This window comes from Argiope bruennichi, chromosome 4, assembly GCF_947563725.1.
Source record: "Argiope bruennichi chromosome 4, qqArgBrue1.1, whole genome shotgun sequence".
Taxonomy (NCBI): Eukaryota; Metazoa; Arthropoda; class Arachnida; order Araneae; family Araneidae; genus Argiope; species Argiope bruennichi.
Window position 1 is genome coordinate 112,577,926 of NC_079154.1, and position 21,847 is coordinate 112,599,772.

General features: G+C 25.4%; 1 protein-coding gene across 3 annotated transcripts; it reads left to right on the top strand.

The window, feature by feature from the left end:
* Positions 1 to 2,140: 2,140 nt before the first annotated feature.
* LOC129966670 (N-acetyl-D-glucosamine kinase-like) lies at positions 2,141 to 21,809 on the top strand. Of its 3 annotated transcripts, none has more exons than XM_056081183.1 (11): positions 2,141 to 2,237; positions 2,365 to 2,494; positions 2,579 to 2,663; positions 4,560 to 4,658; positions 8,975 to 9,116; positions 13,318 to 13,428; positions 15,144 to 15,256; positions 16,661 to 16,748; positions 18,302 to 18,402; positions 20,056 to 20,134; positions 20,223 to 21,809. In XM_056081183.1, exons 2-11 carry the CDS (start codon positions 2,463 to 2,465, stop codon positions 20,390 to 20,392), a joined length of 1,020 nt encoding a protein of 339 aa, XP_055937158.1. In that variant the 5' UTR covers positions 2,141 to 2,237; positions 2,365 to 2,462; the 3' UTR covers positions 20,393 to 21,809. The 3 variants fall into 3 exon arrangements, with proteins under 3 accessions (XP_055937158.1, XP_055937157.1, XP_055937156.1); XM_056081182.1 differs by having other exon boundaries at positions 2,223 to 2,261; XM_056081181.1 differs by lacking the exon at positions 2,141 to 2,237 and having other exon boundaries at positions 2,246 to 2,494.
* The last annotated feature ends 38 nt before the right edge of the window (positions 21,810 to 21,847 follow it).

Consider the following 21,847-nt stretch of genomic DNA (forward strand, 5'->3'; position numbering starts at 1 on the left):
GTAAAACTTCAACTTTAATTTAAAGTGGAAATGCTGAAATTGCAATTAATGTAAAGATATTTTTTAATGAAACCAAGCGTTTTATTTTATTTATCATTTTTGTTGTTATTTATTTATTATTATTATTATTGAATATGAGTATTGCAAACAGGATCGCTCGGTATTTAAGTCTTATGTGAACTGCAAAATATTTTTCATAATTTGCGTAATATCTCAAAGAATAATTCAACAAAAATTTCTCAGATTCAGCATAAAATTCAGTTTTTAGTTTTGCTTTCAAAAGGATTGAAATGAAATCAATAATAATATTTTGTTCCGGCCTATAAATATATTTCAAAAATTATGAAGTCTAAATTTTATGCAGTAAGGTATCATATTCTGAGAAATATTCTGGACACACCAAATTTTAAATAAGTAAATGAATGAATGTTTCTATTTTCCACGATTAACCAAGACTGATTTATGAAGTTTTGAATGTTAAAAATTTAGAAAAACTCAACATTTTCATAATCTTAAGCCAATTAATCTTGAGAAACCTGCGCGCTGATTGGTGTATTTTCTTTAAAACGATCGATGGAAAATCCAAAATTATCCTTTTTTCTTTTTTTTTTGAATAGTGATATTTAAATTTTTATAAATCAGTCAGTTTAAGTGATTGATTTTGTTGATTGGAAATTAATTCTTTATTTAAAATATTAGTGTTTCAAGAACATTTTGTTAAACTTGATTTCCACAGCAGAAGCTTTATGTAAAATCAAAAATTCGTTATATATTAGAGTATTTATTGGATCAAGTTACATAAAATATAATCATTTTCCATTATTTTTTCCATTTTTTTTTCCATTTTCCATTAGAAGATCTGTGTCTATTACTAAAGGTTTACAAATTAGCAGTGTGCCCCTGATTTGAATGGATATCCTGTTCATATTAAACAAAACTTGCCTTAAAATAAAACTGATTTATTGGATTAATAATACAGATAATGTAAAAGATCATAAAATAATTTTTCTTGAATTTATTTTTTAGAAAAAAATTATACAGACACGTGACGACACACTTATTACAGACACGTGACGAAACTCATATTTTTGCAGATTTCATTTCCAAAAAGATTTAATTTATTTTTAAATGGAGCTTTAATCGATGTGATGGCAACACTTTGAAAAAAGCTAATTTTTTCCCCATGAATGCGAAACGTGCTCGTACAGCTTAAATTTTATTTTTATTTTGTACGAAAAAAATTGTTGAAAAATATAGTTAAATTATTTATTTAAAAATTAATTAAAAATAGATATTTCATTTTAAGGTTAAAACATTGGTATCATTTAAAAGATAATTTTTTGATCTTTAACTTGATGTAAAAATCTTTTTTGTGCGGTAATATTTTCGGAAGTTATAGCAGAAACATGCTAAAATTTCGCTTATTTTTTAAATAAATAAAATTTTAATTAAAAATTCGAAAAAATAACCCCGAGGTGCACATTTCCGGCCGTCAAGGTATACACGTGCCAAATTTCGTAGCTGTTGGTCGAACGGTCTGACCTGTAGAGCGCCAACACACACACACTCACACACACACACACATTGAGCTTTATTATAAGTATAGATAATAATTACGGCATCTGTTGTATAAACAAATATTTCCTACTCTTTATTTAATATTTCAATTTTTATATAATTAGGTATAAAAGAATTTAATTATTGCTAATTTTAGTGGCAACTAATTAGCATTTCGTCGGAAATTTACTTTCTGTTCACTAATGTAAGCATTGCTTTTTTTTTTCGGAGTGAGATCTGAGTTTCAGTACAAAATATAGTATCTTGAGAAAACTAATAAATAAAAAGCAGAATGACAGCTTGTTTCTCTACACTGAGTTATTTTTAAAAATACGTAAAAATAGTCTGCGTGATCTGCAGGACGATAAACAACTTCAGTAAAAAATGCTAGAATCAGACCGTGTCTTTCAAAGGCATGCGCAGTAGTCCAATTTTTACTTTCTGCATTTATTAGCTATCGATACACGACCTTGCACTCCGATATCATTTTACTCGTAATTAATTAGTCAACAAAAAATTTTAAGTAATCAGTATAAAGATTTTAGGCATGAAAATAAAAGTAGAGTTCACAGACACTCTTCAAAGTTTAAATACGTAATACATAAATAATAAATTTGTTCCAATGTTTCATATATTTGGCAACATGCTACAGCTCCCAAAATCAAAACAAATTCAAGCAGGTAGTTTCACTTTCATTTTCTAATGTATGTAACTATGTTAGATTTCCTTTTTATTCTATTTAGTATTAGAGGGTGACGATAAATCATTTTATCTGACCAATGACCTAGAAACCTTTAAATTCTTCAGCCTTTTTCCAAAACCTGATTAACTTCGGAACCGGTAGTGCGGCTTTGAGATTTTAAAAGTGAATTCGGTGCGGCCCACAACTGTTTTAGTTAGAAAATATGAACGGAAGAATATTCTGTGGTGTTGAGGGGTGAGTGAAGAATAATTTAGTTTGCTTTTTTTCTGCTCCTATATTCTTATTATTTGTTTGGTTAATCGTATTATTTTGTTTCAGCGGTGCATCCGTTTCCCAAATGGTATTGGTATCGGAGAAAGGGGATATTTTACTTAAACTAACAGGCCCAGCTTGTAACTACTTGGTGAGGAATAATTTCCGATTCACTCATTATAGTTACTAATTTATGACAATTCTTTTTAAGCGTAGTTATCAAGTTTGGTTATTTGAAATCATATTTTTTATTTTATTTTTTGTTACACGTGAATTTTTTATTAAAATTCTATTGAAAGTTGGTCGTTAAATAAATGTATATTTGTATTTTTTCGTACAGAATAATAATTCTTTATGAAAGAGTAGTATTGTACTATTTAAGCATTAGAGTACAATAAATACAATAAGTGTTACGTTTCTAAGCGCAATACTTGAAAGAAGTTTGGCTTTGGAGACATTTTGCTGTTTATTTTCAAAGATGTAGGGTATAAAATATGCGACAGGTATTTTAGCATAAGAAATGTATAAAAAAAAGTAATATTTGTTATCATAAAATCGTTATAATTAAATTTGGCAATAGGATCTATTTATATGGTTAATGTTAAAATGATTGAGTCTTGTTAGAAAATATGTAATTACTATTTGCACAATTTTTAATATTGCTTTTAATAAAATTCTTTGCCTTATTAATGTTTTGGTACTTCATCCTATAATAATATTACTTATTCTGTTTTTTTTTTGTATTAAGATTTTTTTTGATTTACAATTTTAATCTCTTTCTTTAATCAACTTCTCAGGTATTAGATTATATTCTTTATTCTAAAATAACTTGCCATTCTCATTTGTAGCTAAATAAATAACTTTTATTTATACTTTTAAGAGTTTAAAATCATATCAAAAAAGTTTCAAAAACATGGTTATTGTATAAATTAAAAATTAAATCAAATGTATTAAATCAAATACAGCAAGAAATTGTTTATTTCTAAGTTTTCTATATGTTTTAATTTTCCCAACTCTTATTCTTTGCTATATTTTGATATGAAAACCTAAGTTGTGCATATTCAAAAAATGGTCTAAGAATTTGTAATGGTTAGATTTTAATAATTTTGGAAAAGTACTATGAGCAAGTTTTTAGAATATAGATTTTATGTGCAAATTTAAATACTTGAATACCATGTGCACTAAATGTGATAAATAGTGAACTTTGCTTTGAGAAATGCAGTGCATGTTCTTCCATCCTTTTCTAACTTGATTGTCTAAAAAATAATTTTAAACACAAATAAAAAACCATAATAAAGGCTCCTATTTGTTATAATTAAATTCAGAACTATGCATTGTAATTCTTGAAATTTGTATGTAAACTACAGATTAGGTATGATTAAGTAATGATAAATTTAGTAGATATTATAAAAGTAATGCCTGTAAGCATAAGAGAAATTAGTTTATTGAAAAAAATAAAGAAATATATGTTAAATAAAAGCTTCTTAATTATTACAATGTGACCTTTAGGATATCATAAAAAAAAAGGATGACCGAGAGAACTTTATGCTGATTTCTTTCGAAGAATGAGTTCATCTTATTTTAAAGCATTTCATCAAAACTTTTTGAAAAACTGTTTTTATTCCTGTATATTAACTTCATTTTTTTGTTTCATTCTTAACATGAGTGTTCTTCCTAGCTCTTTCAGAATAAATTAACTAGTGTATTTAAAAATTTAAGTAGAAATTCGAATTATTTTGATTAAGTAGTTAGTTTACAAACTTCAGTGTAATTGGCATGCAAGATATTTCTTTATTTTCTAAATATCTATTTTGTGTTTGTGAGGAAAAACTGTTATTTTCCCATGTTAAAAATTGGAATGCTATAATATGACATAATATAACTTTTAGTTGTCCATTAATTTTGGAAATAATGAAACTTTGTCAATGACCATTTTATTTAGAATTGCCCTTAAACCTTGTTTTTAAAACTATTGATATTACTAAATCTATAATTTTAATATATGACTAGTCTATCCTATTAGAATTGTAATATAAATCTGTTTCAGCTTTCAGGAATTGAAGAATGTCAAATGAGACTTGCAGACATGATTGAAAAAGCCAAAGAAGATGCTGGAATAAAGAGAGAAAAAGTTTTAGATGGATTGGTAAAGTAACTTTTTTATTAGAACCTTTTTTATTATTATTTTTATTAATATATTAACTTGGCATATATATGTAAATTGCAGAGGATGTTCCTAATTCAATAAGCATGAGATAAAACATAGTTTTCTTCTATGTAATTTGAGTATAACTTTACTATTTGACATTGAACTATTTTGAATATCTATATGTTGTGTTTTTGAATAGATTAACTTATTTTTGCAATAAAGCAGATAACTATTGATATAAATTATGTAATATGATTGTAACTAATGTTAGATATTTTTGCAATAAATAATTGAATGTTATGGTAATATATTGCACTAAAATGTCCAAAGTCAAAGGAAGCAGCAGGCAGATTTTTAAGTGATATTTGGTTTGTAGTAGAAAACTGTTACGAATTGATTTGCAGTCTGTGCTACATTTTCTAATTCAGTGTTGGATTTTTGAAAATTGAATAATATGAAAATTGCAAAACATTGAAAACATAATAATGATTATCCAATAAGACTTAACAAATTTAGCGAGAAAAAAATGATTTTGAGCATAGAATATAGCATTTCAAATATTAAGGTTTTAAAATTTCTTGCTATTTGGTGTCAAAATTCTATTAAAAATGCCTTGTGGGAGGAATTATTGTCTGTCCACCACGAGAATGTCCAAATGACTTCATTTATGTCAGTCACTATAGAAACAGGTTATCATACAAGGAGTCTATTTTAGATAGGTATTAATTCAGTTAAATTATTGCCAATTAGGCTACTTCATTTGACACACTTGGTTACCAAATGGGCTACTTCTCATATTATGTGATTTTTGAAAACAAATTGTTCGAATACCAGGAATCTTGAAAATATCAAGTACTCTTGTCCTATATATACAAAGAGCAGCACAGGTATAAAAAAAAGTAAATAATTATTTGTATGTCTTTATGATTGTCCAATAAAATAAAAAAAAAATGTTAAACAATATAAAATTATTAGGGTCAGTGCATTCTAAAAAATGAAGCATTTTCATTTCATTTGCTAAATACTTTTAAGCCACAAACATCAAATTCTTCTGGGCAGATATGGTATATTTCATCTAGTTGAATGTAAAAATGACTGTATAATTAATCATGTCTTTCATACTTCCTATGGATTCAAATTAAATCAAATGGATCACATTTCAGGATCAAATGGATTGGATCCTAAATAATCGGGTAAAGCCATTGTGATCTGATGAGTGAGTAATCTCTCTAATGATGATTGAGCTCATTTGTGATTTCACCAGCATTCTGGTCATCTCCCTATTAAACTGTGAATGTTACTTACCGATTTATCAGTATGAACAGACGTATCAATTTAAAATTTATCTATTTGTAATAGTTCTATAATTGCTTGGAAAACTGTTTTCCAAGTACATATTGGATTGTCTGATAATAAAGTAGCAGTTGATGAAAAATTCTTATGTTCAGCTGCTTAGAAAATTTACATCCCTTTAGTGATTTGATTTTTTAAAATTTTAGATAGTTAATTCTCCATATCATTGACTCTTATTGTTTGTTTAGTTTGTGAAACATTCTGGATATTTACAGCTCATAAATTGGCCTTTAAATTTATAAACCTGAATTTCATGGAACGTATTGGATATGATTGCGTATGGATTCATAATCACAATACATGGTTAACTTCAAGACAGCATGCCTGAATATATATCCTTGTAGCATTAATTAGTTCATTCATTCTTTGTTAGATTCTTCTCTTGTGAAGTGATATGCTATGATTTGTAACACTTCTATTTATAATTAATCCATATTAATCTATAGAAATGGTACTAACTAAATTTTAACTGGAATAATTAAGACAGGATTTTTTTCATACAAAAGAACTAATAAAATTACTTTATATATCTTGAAGATAGTAATTTTTAATATATCTATACTGACAAATTTCATAAAAATGGGTTTATTTATATGTATTGATGTTATTCAAAGCTCTGTTTGATGAAAAATATGAATACATAATGATTTGGATATTCTCTATTAATATGGAAATGTTTATATAATTTGTTATTGCTGATTTGTTTTGATGTGTACTATGCATTTCCTTTTTATTATTTAGAAATTACTTTTATTACTTAGAAATTACTTACTTTTATTACTTATTATAAGTAAAATTTATTTTATTATAGATAAAAATTTGTGTATCAGGTTTTTTTCTCTCAGTTATTGTTTCAACTATTGTTGAATTGCATTTAAAAACTAAAAAAAAAATTGTAGGAAAAAAAGGAATCATTTCTTTCTAATAGACATTAAGCATGCAGTCGTTAGTATGTTAAAGCCAGCATTTAAAGAATTTTAAATGTAGATAAAATTCTTTGAAGTACATGTAAAAAAAGATAACTAATAATAGATAAGATAATGATAAGAGAGAAAATATTGAAATTTGCTCTACATAACTTGTGATAAGCTTAAAACAAAAAACAAAAAGTCAGGAGTTTTGGGCTTTATAAAGACAATAAATCTGTAAAGTGAGTTTAATTTGTGGTGGAAAAGAATTTTTCTTTATAAAAGAAGTAAGTGCTGTGTTATCAGATGTTTTTATAATTTAAATTACTGTATGTTTCTGAAATTAATACAGATTTGAAATTTAAAATCAATTTTGTAGAATATGCTAAAATTATGAACATGGCTCTATAAGTATTATTGATTAAAATTGGAATTTCAAAATGTTTTGTAGAGCTCAAATATTGATTTCATGGAATAATTGCTCAAGAATTATTCTTGATCTAATTTTAGAGTTGTATTTGAAAAATTCCAATTTTGAGTATTATTTTATAATATTTAGTGTAGTTAACTATTGCAATAATTGTTTCTTCATTTTATAATATTTTTTATTTGCAAATTTTTATAATTTACATTATATGTTAGTTTCATTGTTCATCCATTCCTGTTGTACAAAGAATAGAAATATTTTGCTATGTGTCTGAAAAGAGTATTTTGTTATATGATTAAGAATGTATAACAGGTCTCAATGATTTAGCATTTTCAACTTTTACTTTCAAATAAATGTCTTATACCTTATTTTAGTAATTTGTATTCTTCAAGAGGATGATGAAATTAAATTCTTTGATTTATGTATTCATAATATAGAAACAAAATCGTTTCATTGTCTTTTTTTAAAAATTTAATATAATTTTTATGGTTTTGTGTTGAATGTCACGATCTCAAAATATTTTCATGTGATATAATTTATTAACAATGGGTTCTGCTTTTTTCTATTAATTTTGACAAACAGTTTATCATCATTCAAATTGATAGCTTGCAATTCTTCCAAAAAATTTAATTTTCTGAAAAAATATTGAAACTACCCAACTTTTTTTCCTTTTTGTACTCTTCTCTGATATCTTGAATGCAAGAATGTTGTTATAATGGATTTGGTTGTCTTCAAAATCCTGTTGATTATTCCTGAATTGATGGTAAAATTTATAAAAATAAAAATATTTTCTTTTTCTTATAATATTTATAATGCAATGTTTTCATTGTATTAGAAGCTGAGAAAGTTTACAGTGGATTGTATGAACTATGAACATTATGAATATATGGAATGTAGTGTACTATAACAAAAAAATTTGGTAATTATTCTTAAACCTTAAAAATTTATAATTACGATGTTTGAATTGATTTATATTTATATGAATTATTTGTTTGATTATTTTACTAAATTATTACAATAGCAAAGCACATTTCTACTCTTTTTCTACATTTCTTTAAAATTTAATTTTAAGTATGTAATAGTTTTTTTAAAAAAAGACTTATTTCATCAGAAAGTAAAAAGTGTAGCACATTTCTTTGAAAAATAATATATAACTATACAATTATCTAACATCTAACTATTTGTGGAATAAGATTATGAGCGATTGTGCATAATTTAGAGAATGATTAGAAGAGAACATAAACTAACAGAAATTCCTTAAAACTATTTTTATTTATTGAGGGCACCCAACATGCTATTATGACACAATAAACAATATATTTTTGCACTTGCAAAGTTTGAAGGGTTACTTTTTAACAAAAAAAAACAAAAAAAAAAAACCCTTATTGTGTTAAAGCTACTCTTTTCTACTTATTACTATGATTAACAATCGCAAATAATCTGCCCATGAATGATAAAACGATTACAATACTTAATTTGAATTTAAGTTAGCATTTTTAAAATTATCAATGATTATCTTTTTTCCAGAAACTTTTAAAAATAGTATAATTATAATTGTAAATTATTAGTTTTTCAGATGTATTTGCAATTTATTAATTGTTGATTGTCTCTTTCTAATTCTGTAGGGTCTATGCATGAGTGGTTGTGAAGAGGAGGACGCAAATCGAGAATTTGAAAGAATTTTTGTGAGAAAACATCCAGACATGATAAAAAGCTGCCATGTTGCAAGTGACACAGTTGGTCCTGTATATACAGCAGGTCTTAAAGGTAATTAAAAAGAAAAATCAGTTAGTAACATATTATAAATAAACAGAAAATTGAATTCTTGAAAATCATTTAGCGACTAATTTTGATTATTATTTTCTTAAAAGAATGACTTCTGTTTAAATTGTTTGATTTTTGTTTAATCTTTCTCAAAACAGATCAAATGAAAATGAAAAATTAATAAATAAAAATAGAAGAAAATAGTTAGGGAACTGATTAATCGAATGATATTTTCAATATTTCAGTTTAAAATGGCATTTATTAAAACTGATAACTAGTATCTGACTTTTTTTTATAATTAATGGTAGATTTATTTCTATTCTTTAGAAGATTTAATTCTTGTTTTTTTTTTGTTGAATAATGTAATTTAATTGCTTTGTAATTTGTAATAAATATTTAGCATTAAAATTTTATAAGCATATTTGGTTCTAAAATTCATAAAGTTTTTGTGAAAGCCATTTTAACATTTGAAAGTCATTAAATAAATTCATTATTATATTCGTTGTTCTAACAAAGTTGAAAAGCCATTAACATCTTTCCTTTTCAGAATAGATTTGTGTTCTTTTGTGTTAAGATTGCATATATGTTGATATTTATTTTGATATTTCATATTGTTTGCCTTTTTAATTATTTTCTAAATAATATAATGAATGACATGATTTTTTTGTCCTGAAAAATTAGTGACATGCTTATCTATTCTCATTATTTTCATCATTATCTTTATTCATTCTTATGTTTTACTTTTGTATTAATATTTCTGAAAAACTAATTGAAATAAAAAAATAATGCTATTTTTTATTACTTCGTTATGATGATAGAAGGTATGTTTTGAATCTTTAATTCTAAATCTTCATTTATAGAATAATGTTATTTCAATTGCAGATTGAAGTAAATGTGGAAATCTTAATTCTTTTTATAATTTTTTGAAGTGTAAATAATGTTGTCTTAGTTTTAAAATAAAGTAAGGATTTTATTATATTTCTGACTATTCAAACTATCTATTTTTAATCTATAAATTTCTGATTCAGAGATGTGCATTGCTGTTTTAAAATGAGATGTTTAAATTTAGTGTGTCATTGTGATAATATTTAAGTGATTTCAGGTTTTAACTTGGTTTGTTTTCCTGTCCCAGATCATACTGATATGATTTTTCTGTTCAAATGCGGCTAGAAAAAGCAGTAGTATTTCAATTTTCTTCAAGTAGTTGCCTTTAAATAAACAGTATTTCAGCATTGTAGTTTATCACTATTTTTCACAAGATGATGGAAGAACATAATTCTTGCTGTGTCACTAAGAGAGATTGGATTTACTCTAATGAAATGTGTAAAAACGTTGGAATTTACCATAACAAAAACAATATTCATTTACAGGGCTTCCACGATCCTTGGAAAACCTTGAAGAATCATTGAATTGTATTTTGCTGAACTTGGGGCCCCAGAAAAGTATTTGATTTTTTATCTATTGGATCCTTGAAAAGTCCTTAAAAATAGGCAAAAAGTAGTCCTACTATTTTGGGGGAGAAAGAAGAGACAACATGTTTGTAACTTGACTTTGCCTTGATATTTCACCTTCACAAAAATGGCTGTTGATATGAGAATGCTGTCAATCACGAATCATTTCTTTCTGTGCACTTTAGAAGAGAGGGGAGGGGGCATTACTGCCATGCCTATCAAAGAATCTTCAGCTGATCCAGCAACTAGAGATAATACCCTTTCATTGATCATTATTTCTTCACATATTTCAAATGGTCTTAGAAATGCATAGAGAATTATCTGCATATTTGTTTTAAATTTTCAAATTTGTTCTGTAACATGTTTCTAGATGGCAAGATTGCCCTAAAATTCTTCTGCGGATCAACAGAATGTTACTTAATTTCATTTAGTATTGTTAAATTCGTTAAGGGTGTTTTAATTAAAATCTGGCTGATTTCAGTGTATATAATCAAAAATTTGAGATCTTTGTAGATGTATTTTCATATGCATTTTTAGAATCAAAAAAAGGAAATTAAAACCAGATATGTAGCTTCAGTTTTCGTAAACAAATTAACAGCTGAAGATATATTTAGACCTTCATAATTCTACAGAAAAATTAGTTTTGTGAAAAGTTTTATCTGAATGGATAGCCCACCAGTAAACTGGAGGGTTTTTATTAATTGAATAATAAAATGCAAAAAGAATTTTCAACTTTGTTAACATATGTAAGTAGCTTAGCCTGTATATTAGAATTGGCTGATTTAGAAATCACAAAATAGTATACACAGATATTGAATCTCTTCTTATTCAATGTGTATTATTATTGAAAAAATAACAAGTGAGAAGGAAGGACAGCTTACAATTTTCAGAGAGTGAAAATTTTCTACTTAATAAATCTTTCTAGCGATTTTTGCAAAATCAGATTTTTAAAGAATGCATTTGCTGCTAATTGAGCAATGGAAATATAGAATGATTTGAAGCTATATATTCAAAATATTGAAAAAGGAAATCTTTCGGCAAAAAATGTATATTTTAAATTTGTTGAAAGCAGAAGCAAACATTTGACTCTGTTTCCAATTGAGGTTTATTTAGTCATTAATGAAAATTATCAAACCATTTTTTAACATTCTAGAATATATTTTATGGGCACTGTAGACCTTGACCCACATGGGCTGTCATGCCACTGAGTTTAGTTTTAGTTAGAAATTTTCACTTAGTTGAATTTTTGCATAGAATATGAAAATGATGTTCACTGGCTGTTTGAAAACTTTCAGAGTTATGAAAAATGTTCTTTAAAACCTAATAACTGTAAATATCATTTTTAAGTTTATTTAACAAACATTTGTATATTGATCTTAGCAACTTTACTTTGAGATTCTTTGGAATATTGAGAAGACTTACTAACCAAAAAAAGGGAATGCGGAAAACAGCTAACCTTGAACCTTATTGTATGAATTTTATATTAATGCAGAAGTAGTATTTTGTAAAGAAACCTGGAAAGGTTTAATCTCTATTATGCATTTAATAGGAGTATAACTTCTATTGATCTAACAGAATGGTCTATCAAGAGAGATAGATAAGCATCCAGATTAAGAACAGACAAATCTATTCCTATTATATCATGGAGAAATCTGTTCTTGCAAATTGCAAGCAACTTCGAGAGAAATTTGAGATTCTAATTTAATAACTTATTGATTGATGCGGCTTGGAATTCAATAAAATTTGAGGAGTTGTAATTATTCAAGAATCAAATTGATGAGTTTTTATCAAAATATTTAATAAGTTGAAAATTTGAACAAAAATAAATATTGAAGTTCAAAACCTTAAAGATGAAATTCATGTTTTAATGTTTGATTAAATGAATTTAAAATTGAAGTGGAATAGAGAATTTTCAAATCTCAAAAGAATTTGAATTATGTGTAAAAAAAAATAGCATGCTGTTTCGAAAACAGAGATGAACAAAGATAGTAAGCTCAAATTGATAAAGAATAAGTGAAAGAAATGCATTACAGATAAATGAACTAAACAATTTAAAATTAAAAGATGAAAATTGCAAAAAATAGTTTCTACGCCACAGAAGTTTTCAATGCATAACAAGATCAAATAGTTTTGGAAATTAAAGCTTTAAAAGATCAATTAAAAATGCAAATTAAAAAAAATTAATGGCATATTGTTTCCAGCCCACTTGCTTAAATGTAAATAAATATTTTTAGGTTATATTTCTCTCCTGCATTTTTTCTTTTCATTCTGCCAAATACATGAAAATAAGTTTGAGATTTTTGTCAGATAATAATTTTTAAAATGAATTTCGATTCAGTTAATGTGTAAATGCATTTGTGAAAACACAATTATAGTTTGTGTGAAATTAGTAGAGTACTTCAATTGTAATTTTGAAACCTCTTTGAACTGCAAGTTTGGTTTATTTATATGTATGTTTTATATGTATTTTATATTAATATTTGTACAATATATAGTATAATATATTGTGTGCATTTATATATATATATATATATATAACTATACTGCTTTTTCATGATATATCTTGCTGAATGATATGCTTCAAATTCTTTTGTTGTGCATCAGATAAGAAAATATTTGTAGATCTTATCTTTTGTAAATTTTATATTTTTAATTTCTTTATAATTATTTATTCTTAGTTCACAAGTGCTGAGATTTTTTTTTTTTTGACAGTTCTAAACTAATTCCATGTAACATTTTTTTTTTTTTTTTAGGTGGCATAGTTCTAATCGCAGGAACTGGATCTAATTCCTTGTTGCTCAATCCTGATGGGACCTCTGCCCGTTGTGGTGGGTGGGGACATTTACTGGGCGATGAAGCTTCTGGTGCTCATTTTCTTCCTACTACAATGTTTTAAAAATTATACTGTAATTTACTTTTCAAATCTATATAACTATATTGATATGTTTAGTAATTGATATTATTTAAATGCTACTCGGTATTTAATAACTATTAATGAGTATTTTTATTTAGTCAAAGACTGATAAGATTTTATTCATCAAAACTTAGTGATTAAGATAAATATAAGATATAAAATATAAGATTTTGGCGCATCTTATATAGAATATATTTGAAAATATAAATGATAAACCATAAAATAGAATTTTAAAAGCAAACAACAAAATAAAGAAAAAAATATAAAATAAAATTAAAGAAAATGAACAAAACTTGTAGCAAGATGGAAAATGTTTATTTTTGTATATTTTCTCTTTATTTATATCTTAAAACTTATTTTCTTTTAAATCTTATTTTATTAATCTTAAATCTTATTTTTTATAACTGTACAGTTTTAGTCAAGAATCTTTTTATATGACTTTCAAAACTAATATTATGTAACATTTCTTCTATATTTAATAGAGATAAGGGATCCAACAAATTGATCTCTTTTATATGACAAAATTGGTAATGAATGTGTCCTATTGTCAAGGAGTATTTTTATCAGAAAACAGCATACTTTTGTTGCTATACAAATATTTGAGCTTATGATATATTGCTATAATTGAGAACTTTTTGTTACCTGTTCACCAATGGTATCAAAGGCAGTTAGTTTTATCAAATTTTTTTTTTATAATAGTTATACATTTGTAAGAATTATAATTAATTTACTGTTGGACTCTTCTTTTTTCTTTGTCAAGTTTTTCTTTTTTATTTTTTCATTGCTGTTTATGAAGGTCTAGAAATTTCATAGACTGCGCATAAATTTTCTGTGCTTTTCATTTATGTGAGGGGAATGAGTTTCCTTCAATTTCTTAATCCTTGACAGAGGTCTGCACACTTTGAATGTATTATTATTAAAGTATAAATTTGAATGTAATTTTTCATTTAATATTATTGCTCCTTTTGCATATTCTGTCTCAGTTGTACCATTTGCTATATTGCATTGTATAGTTCTTGGAAAATACAAATCATGGAAAATTATGACATCTGCTTCCCTTGGAGCCTCAAAACATTTTTACTTTTCTTAATTAGTTAATTTCTTCTAATTGCAAATAATAGTATATGCTGCAGTTGATTTAGGCAGTTTTCCAAATGTTAGTTAAAATATAACTATTTTTATTCAGTCGTACACCAATAAAGACTCCACAGATTTCCATGATTTTGAAAGTTTGTTTAGCTCATTTAATAGATTTGTTTTATAAAATAGTTTAAAAGTAGACATTAAAAAAATGATGATTAGCCTTATTTACAAAAGCAAGTATATGTTAAAAATAAATATAATCATTAACTATCTGCTCATAAAACTAATGCAGTCCCCTTGAATTTTTTTATTAGCTTTTTTATATCGTATAATTTAACTTGATCTTAGAATGCTAACTTCTAATAATATCAAGTATTTTCTTTGATCAGTTTTCATTCAATTTTTCCATTAAGCTCTCTAATGTTTTTATTATCATTTTGTGTACGTAATAATTCAAATAAAAATGCTTGAAATGAATTATTTTAATCTTAATTTTTTCTAAGTCAACTAAAAGAATTATCTAGGCATTTGTTATAATAATTACGATATAAATAGGATAATTGAAAGTATATTTTTATTTAGCTATGTGGATTTCCCAAAAAGCTGTCAAAACTGTCTTTGATGATGAAGATAATTTAGTGAAATGCCCGTATGATACATCTAAAGTCAAGGAACTCATGCTCCAACATTTCAAAGTATGTTTCAAATTTGAAATATTTTTTTAACTCATTAGAAAATACTTGTGTATTACTTCCATGTCATTGGTAAACTTTTGGATTTTGATTGGCTAACTGTAGATTCAAACGCATGTCACTTGAAAGTATAGTCCATAGACACTATGCATCTTTGGCAATTAATTGCTAGCATGCAGTTAATCTACAAATACCAATCAGTGTGTATTTTTTAGAAAATATCTAAATTAAATTTAAATAGTTGTAAAATGATGTATTAACTTCAAAAACCAACTCTACCATACTATGTTATAGTAAAGTACAAAATTTGTTTGTACATTTATTTTTAATTTAATACTATTTTAACGGTATTTTGATGCATTAAAGATTTCTTTAGAATATTCTTTTTATTACATTATAATTGCTTTTAAATTGAAATAAGTATTTTTATTGTATATTGTTGTTTTATGTGAACATATGTGGATTTTTCTTTTTTTAAATGATTGCCTTTGCATATTATTTCATGATTTATGTTGTGAAAAGAAGTTTACTTGTTTAAACTTAAAAAAAAGAAAAGAAGAAAAACTATATAAATTTAAAAGAAAAAAGTTTTTAACAATTTTTTATTACATTGATATAATTATATAATTCCGTCAACAAATATTTCTATAGTTTCTTCTGCTATCAGCATGGTCTTTGGCTGATAGAAACTTATTGTAAATCTACACTTGTGTGATGCATAATTACTGGATTCGGAGATAAATTCTTATTTTTAATTAACTTTATAAGATAATTTTTTTGTGATTCAACATGCAAAACCTTTTAAATGATTAAAAAAAAAATTGCTTCTTCTTACATAAATAAAATTGCCTTAAATTTCAGGGAAAAAGAAATCGTTTTTCCTTTATAGCTGTTGGCAAATGCTAAATCACGAGAATTCTATATTGAAGATAAGCATGGGCATTTATTATTTAATCAAAAATTAATCTGTTCCTTAAAAATATTTTTTATTGCATTGATTAAATCCATTTAATTTACTGAATACATTGTCCAGTAATAATGTTCTCACTTGAAATAAGGCTCTTAAAAAAATTGACTTTTGATGACTGAAAAATGAAAGATGTATTTAATAGTAGAAATAATTTGATGATTGAAAAATAGTTTCTTGCAGCTTTTAGTTTTAACTTCGAATTCGCATACAGATTCTGACTTTCACATGAACTTTTACAGTGGTGGTTATTTTGTATAAAGTTGCTTTCTTTGGTCAAATAATAATAATTTAAAAAAAAAAACATTTCGCTAATCAGTTTTGTATTGTGATAACATCAGAAAATGTAAACTTAGAAGTAATTTTTGAATAATTATTATAGATATATTCATAAATTGACATATATCATAAATGTCTAAATTTTGATTCCAATTCCATAGGTTGTAGATAAATTTGGAATATTGGAGCACTGTTATACAAATTTTAATAAAACTAGTTTCGCAGGCCTTTGTGCTAAATTAGCAGAAGGTAAATTGCTTTTTTGATTTTATTCCTTTTGTCTGTGTGTGTCTAAATCATGTCTAAACTCATTCTAAAAAAATTAGAATCTTATTGATTAAAAATTATGCATGGTTAGGCATTTTTCAATGATGTCCCAGAAACATTATTTCTCAAAACTAATGTTTGCTCTTTTAAATTAAAAAAAGTTTATTCTTATTAATGATATTGATTTAGATCTGCAATTTTTTCCTAGGCTTTGATAATTTTTTGATTATATATATTGTGCAATTTTCTCTTCAGCTAATAATTTTCTTTGGAACTCAAGTTGTTTTCATTGTTTCATTAAATATTTTTCTTCTGTTACTGAAAGCAAAGGCAGAAAAATTCTTTTTATTATCTGTGTAATTGACATGAAAAATAAGAAAACTAAATTGCTATACCTTAAAAATTAGATGAATTGAACAATAAAATTTTTAATAGTACTATAATGTCATTGAACTTGACTTCACTAGGATTGTTTTAAAGACCAATTAACAGAACAGATGCAAGTTATTAAAAGGATGGAGCTTTAATGCTTGCTATAGTTCAATGCTTAAAATTATTTTGTTGAGGATAACATCAAATTATGTGCTAGAGATTTAATCGAAATTAACCATAAATTTTCATTTTCAACAAGCCAAAGGTGGTTAGTATATACACGCATGACCTGCTTCTGCAGAAATACTGATATCAATTTTTTTGGAATCGAATTCTATCATTCTTTGGATTGATTAGTTAACTTCTACTTAGTAATTCTACCATATTTTTAAAAGTGCAAACACTTTTTATATAAATTTATTTTATTGTTCGGTTAATCATACTTAATTTACTTCTCAGTGTTTGTTTGACACAGTTTATTTTTTGTTCTAAGTCTGCATCATATCTGTTTATGATACAGTTTTCTTATTTTCTTGTCAGATTATATCCAGTCTTATGAAATGTTTTGTAATAATTATTGACAAGTAAACTAGGATTTGTAAAGCTTTATTGAAAATATTTTTTTAATGGTCCTATTTAAGTTTCTTAAGTGATTATAAGTTAAGTGTAGCACTTTATACAGTAGCCACAGTTTCAGGAAAAATATTCATTTCAAAGACTTGATTCATATAAAGATCTTCTGTTTATTTTTTACATGCTAATTTGAATGAATGTTGATTTTCTCATTGTCTTAGAAATTGGGAATATTGATTCAAATGTTGCCATTGATGTGTGGATATAATGAGACTAGTCTCAAAAATAGTCTTCTGAATAATAAATTGTTAGGCTTCTTATCTGTTTATAATTCAGAATATTGACAAAAGAAAATTATGATTTGTACATTAATATGTACTGCATTGTTTCAATATGTACAAAAATGACATTATTTTACATTATTATACCTCTCATCTCCAATGAATTAAAATTCATATATATTTATGTACACTTAGACAAAAACTTAATCAAACTTGTGTGTTTGGTATTATCTTAGTTATTCGATTATATTTTGTGGATTAATTTTTATAGTTTGTACTCATTATGCAAGTTCTTATTTTTCATGTCAGCTGCGAAGACAGAAAAAGACCCGCTCTGTTGCCATTTGTTTTATGAAGCTGGGAAAGTTCTAGGACAAATGGTTGTGGCTTTAAAGCCCAAAGTGCACAAAGTAAGTGTTTAATTTTAGATAAATCTTTAGAATATATTTAAAAGAATTTTTTTAATAACTAAGTTTTTGTCGTGGTTTATTTGATAATAGAAATATTGATTTTTTTTATCCATTGTATTAAAATGCAAAGGAAAAGTGCTCTTCTAATTTCAAAATAATTTAAGGGATAATGGAATAAAGAAAATTGTTAATAAGATCTATTAATGAAGAGAATGTTTTTGAAGTCCCAATAAGCAACTAAAAAAATTAATTTTATTTCCTTTTACTTAATAGCTCGTTTAAAAATTTCATGTCTTTTATTGCATTTTTAAAAAAAAATCAACTTATTCACTCCTTATGCATATTCCTGACAAGTTTTTATTTTTTTATTTCATTCACACATATTAAATTCTTGTTTCTTTTGAAAAATGTCGGTTTAACTATCAATTTATCCCTGAATGGAATCTATGGAACATTTAAGATTTTTATGGATTCCATATAATTTTTCTATTGAATTCTAGCACTTTATTTATAACTTATAAATACAATAATGTCATACATATCTGACTCGGAGGCATATGGTTATAGAATTTATTATTTGAACTATCTTTTCTGGTGGAATTGGAAAATGAATATTGAGCAGATCAAAAATAACATGGTACAGTTCAATAAAATTCATTTGGTATTCAAATAAAATGCTAGATAGATTTTTGTTGTTTAAAAATTGCAATTTCTGCTTGTATGGATGTGCTGTTGATAATAATTCCGAATTTTTTCCTTTTTATCATTAGTCTTAAAATTATCTAATATTTCCTAATCTTCTTGGAATTGTTTTTAAAAAAATTATAATTATGGAATAGAAGCATTTTTATCTGTTGTATTTTTAAGGGATAGATTAAATTTTAATAAGAATTAAAATTTGAACATTATAAATCTGCACTTGTTCAAATACCAGAATCTTTATTTACATAAAATTAAATGTTTATTATATGAAATAATGATGGAAATATCACCCATGAAGTAATTAATGTGAAAAATTATTTATTAAATGTATCATGTTTGTTACATCATCTTATTATGTTAAAAGGACAGAAGATGTTAAAAGGACAGAAATGTGGTGGAAGCAAAGCAAATTGAAATTTTCATTTTAGAAAATATATAATTTTTTGATAACAATTTGTGAATTCGAATTTTAAACAAGATTGTGATGGAATGTGATTCAGTTTAAAGCATTTAATAATAATAATAATAATAATAATAATAAAACAGTTTATCATTTAACATCTTTTTATACACTTCTATTGAACTTGATTTAGAATGTCATGATTGTAAACTGCCTCTGATTTTTTACTTGCCTCTGATGTGTGTTATAGTTCTTAAATTTTGTACATGTATATATTCTGGTTATTTCAAATTAATTGATTAATTTAAGGAAATGTTAATTCCTAGCTTGTAGTGGTATCTGGTAATGAATTTGATGAAAATTTTCATTTTTAATAATATTATATATAAATTAAGACTAAAAACTTTAGCAGAGCTATAAATGAGAAATAGCTTTCTTTGCGAGCAGAGCTATAAAAGTTGCTTTTAAATACTATTAACATTTGTTTATGTTTTAATTAAATAATCTTGAAATAGATGTGCGCAATATCTTTTACTTTTTTTCCCTCATAGGATTTGTTGGAGCTTGAAACCGGTTTGCCCGTTATTTGTGTTGGTTCAGTTTTCAAAAGTTGGTGTTTGCTTGAGAAAGGTACGATGTAAGCTTCTTTTATCAGAGTTTAAGCACATAAAGGATAATGTAATTTTATTTTTATGCTTTAAAAAATTTTTTCTTTTAGGTTTTGTAGAAGCAATTCAAGGACATTATGAGAAGTGTACGCTTATGACATTGACATGTTCCTCTGCCGTTGGAGCTGCCTATCTTGGAGCTAAAGCCACAAATTTCGAGCTTCCAATTGATTATACTAAAAATACATCTATTCTTTTCACTTACAAATCCTGTAAATAACTTGCATTGCTGCATTTGTGAAGAGGAATATTTTTTACATACTTATTCAACAGAGGAATTCTTTTTATTTAAGTTATGATCTCTTTTTTAATGATTTTTACAGCTCCTGTATATTGGATAATAATTTAATATTGGGTTCAAAGTTATTATCAGAATGCTCTGTTACATCGAAAATATATTATCTGATATTTCTATATCTGGAATAACTTTTTATTTAATGTTAAAATGTTTTTAAATTGAGGTTATTGGAAGCCTTTCTCAAATTCTTTATTGTTGTATTATTTATATGAAATAAGTATATTTTATCGTTATTTAAATTTCAAGGATATGGTATTGTTTCAAGTCACATTGGGATAGTGATATTAAAGAATAAGGATGTATTAAATGTCATTCTTAGAGAGGAAACACAATAGTAATGTGAAAAGGATAGTACTATTTTTGAAGTGAAATATGATAAAGGGAAAATCCCACAAGCTGGACATTAATTTAATATTGTAATATTATTATTATTATTAATAATTAAGGGGATGGAAATATCATATTTGGGTGCCCCTTATCTCATTATGCCATTCTTCTGTTGCCTTATATCAAGTGTTTTAACGTATTTTGGAAAGGAGTTATTAACTTGACTAATGAGTTATTACTTTTTCTTACACCTGATTTTCAAATACTTTTGCTCTTAAAAGTAATATATATATATATATATTTGTGAACTGCAATTTAAATTGGCAAGTAATTTTTAGCTTTGTTGAATGTAACAAAAAAAAAAAGTTATTTTTTGAGAATTATCATTGGCATGCTGTACCTCCTCACGAAAATCGATCAAATTAATCACAAACAAAATATTTTTAGGGCATCTAGGCCCTATTTTGAATGATTAAATTCGCATTCTAATTTATTCCTATGTATTAAAGACATGAGAATGTCTTTAATATTATATTCAAGTTAATTTTGTTTTTAAATGAAGGTTTTCATTTAAAGATTAACTGATATTTAATCTTAACGGCTGTTCCACCATCGAATCAGACTATAATCACTAAAAAAAATCAATGTGCACACTTCCAAATAGGAAAATCTGATACAGGTCAAAGTGCAATTTAGATATAAAGGGTAAGAAATACAAGTATTTAATTGTTAGATACGTAATATCTAATGTAACCAAATAAACGTGAGATTTTATTCATTCATAACATATATAAAATTTCGCATCAAATTAAAAATAATAATTTGTGAGAAATGAGTATTTTATTATTGAGAATTGAACCCTTTGTTTTAAGATTATATTATATATTTTATATATATTATTATGAAGACATACGAATCTGTGATTTTGAGATACTTTGCTTTTAAACAAGAATAAAATATCTCAAACTATAGAAAGTACAATAAAAAAATATAGTATTATGTAATGAATAATTTTTAAATTATTTATTGTATTTTTTGTTATGTTTATGT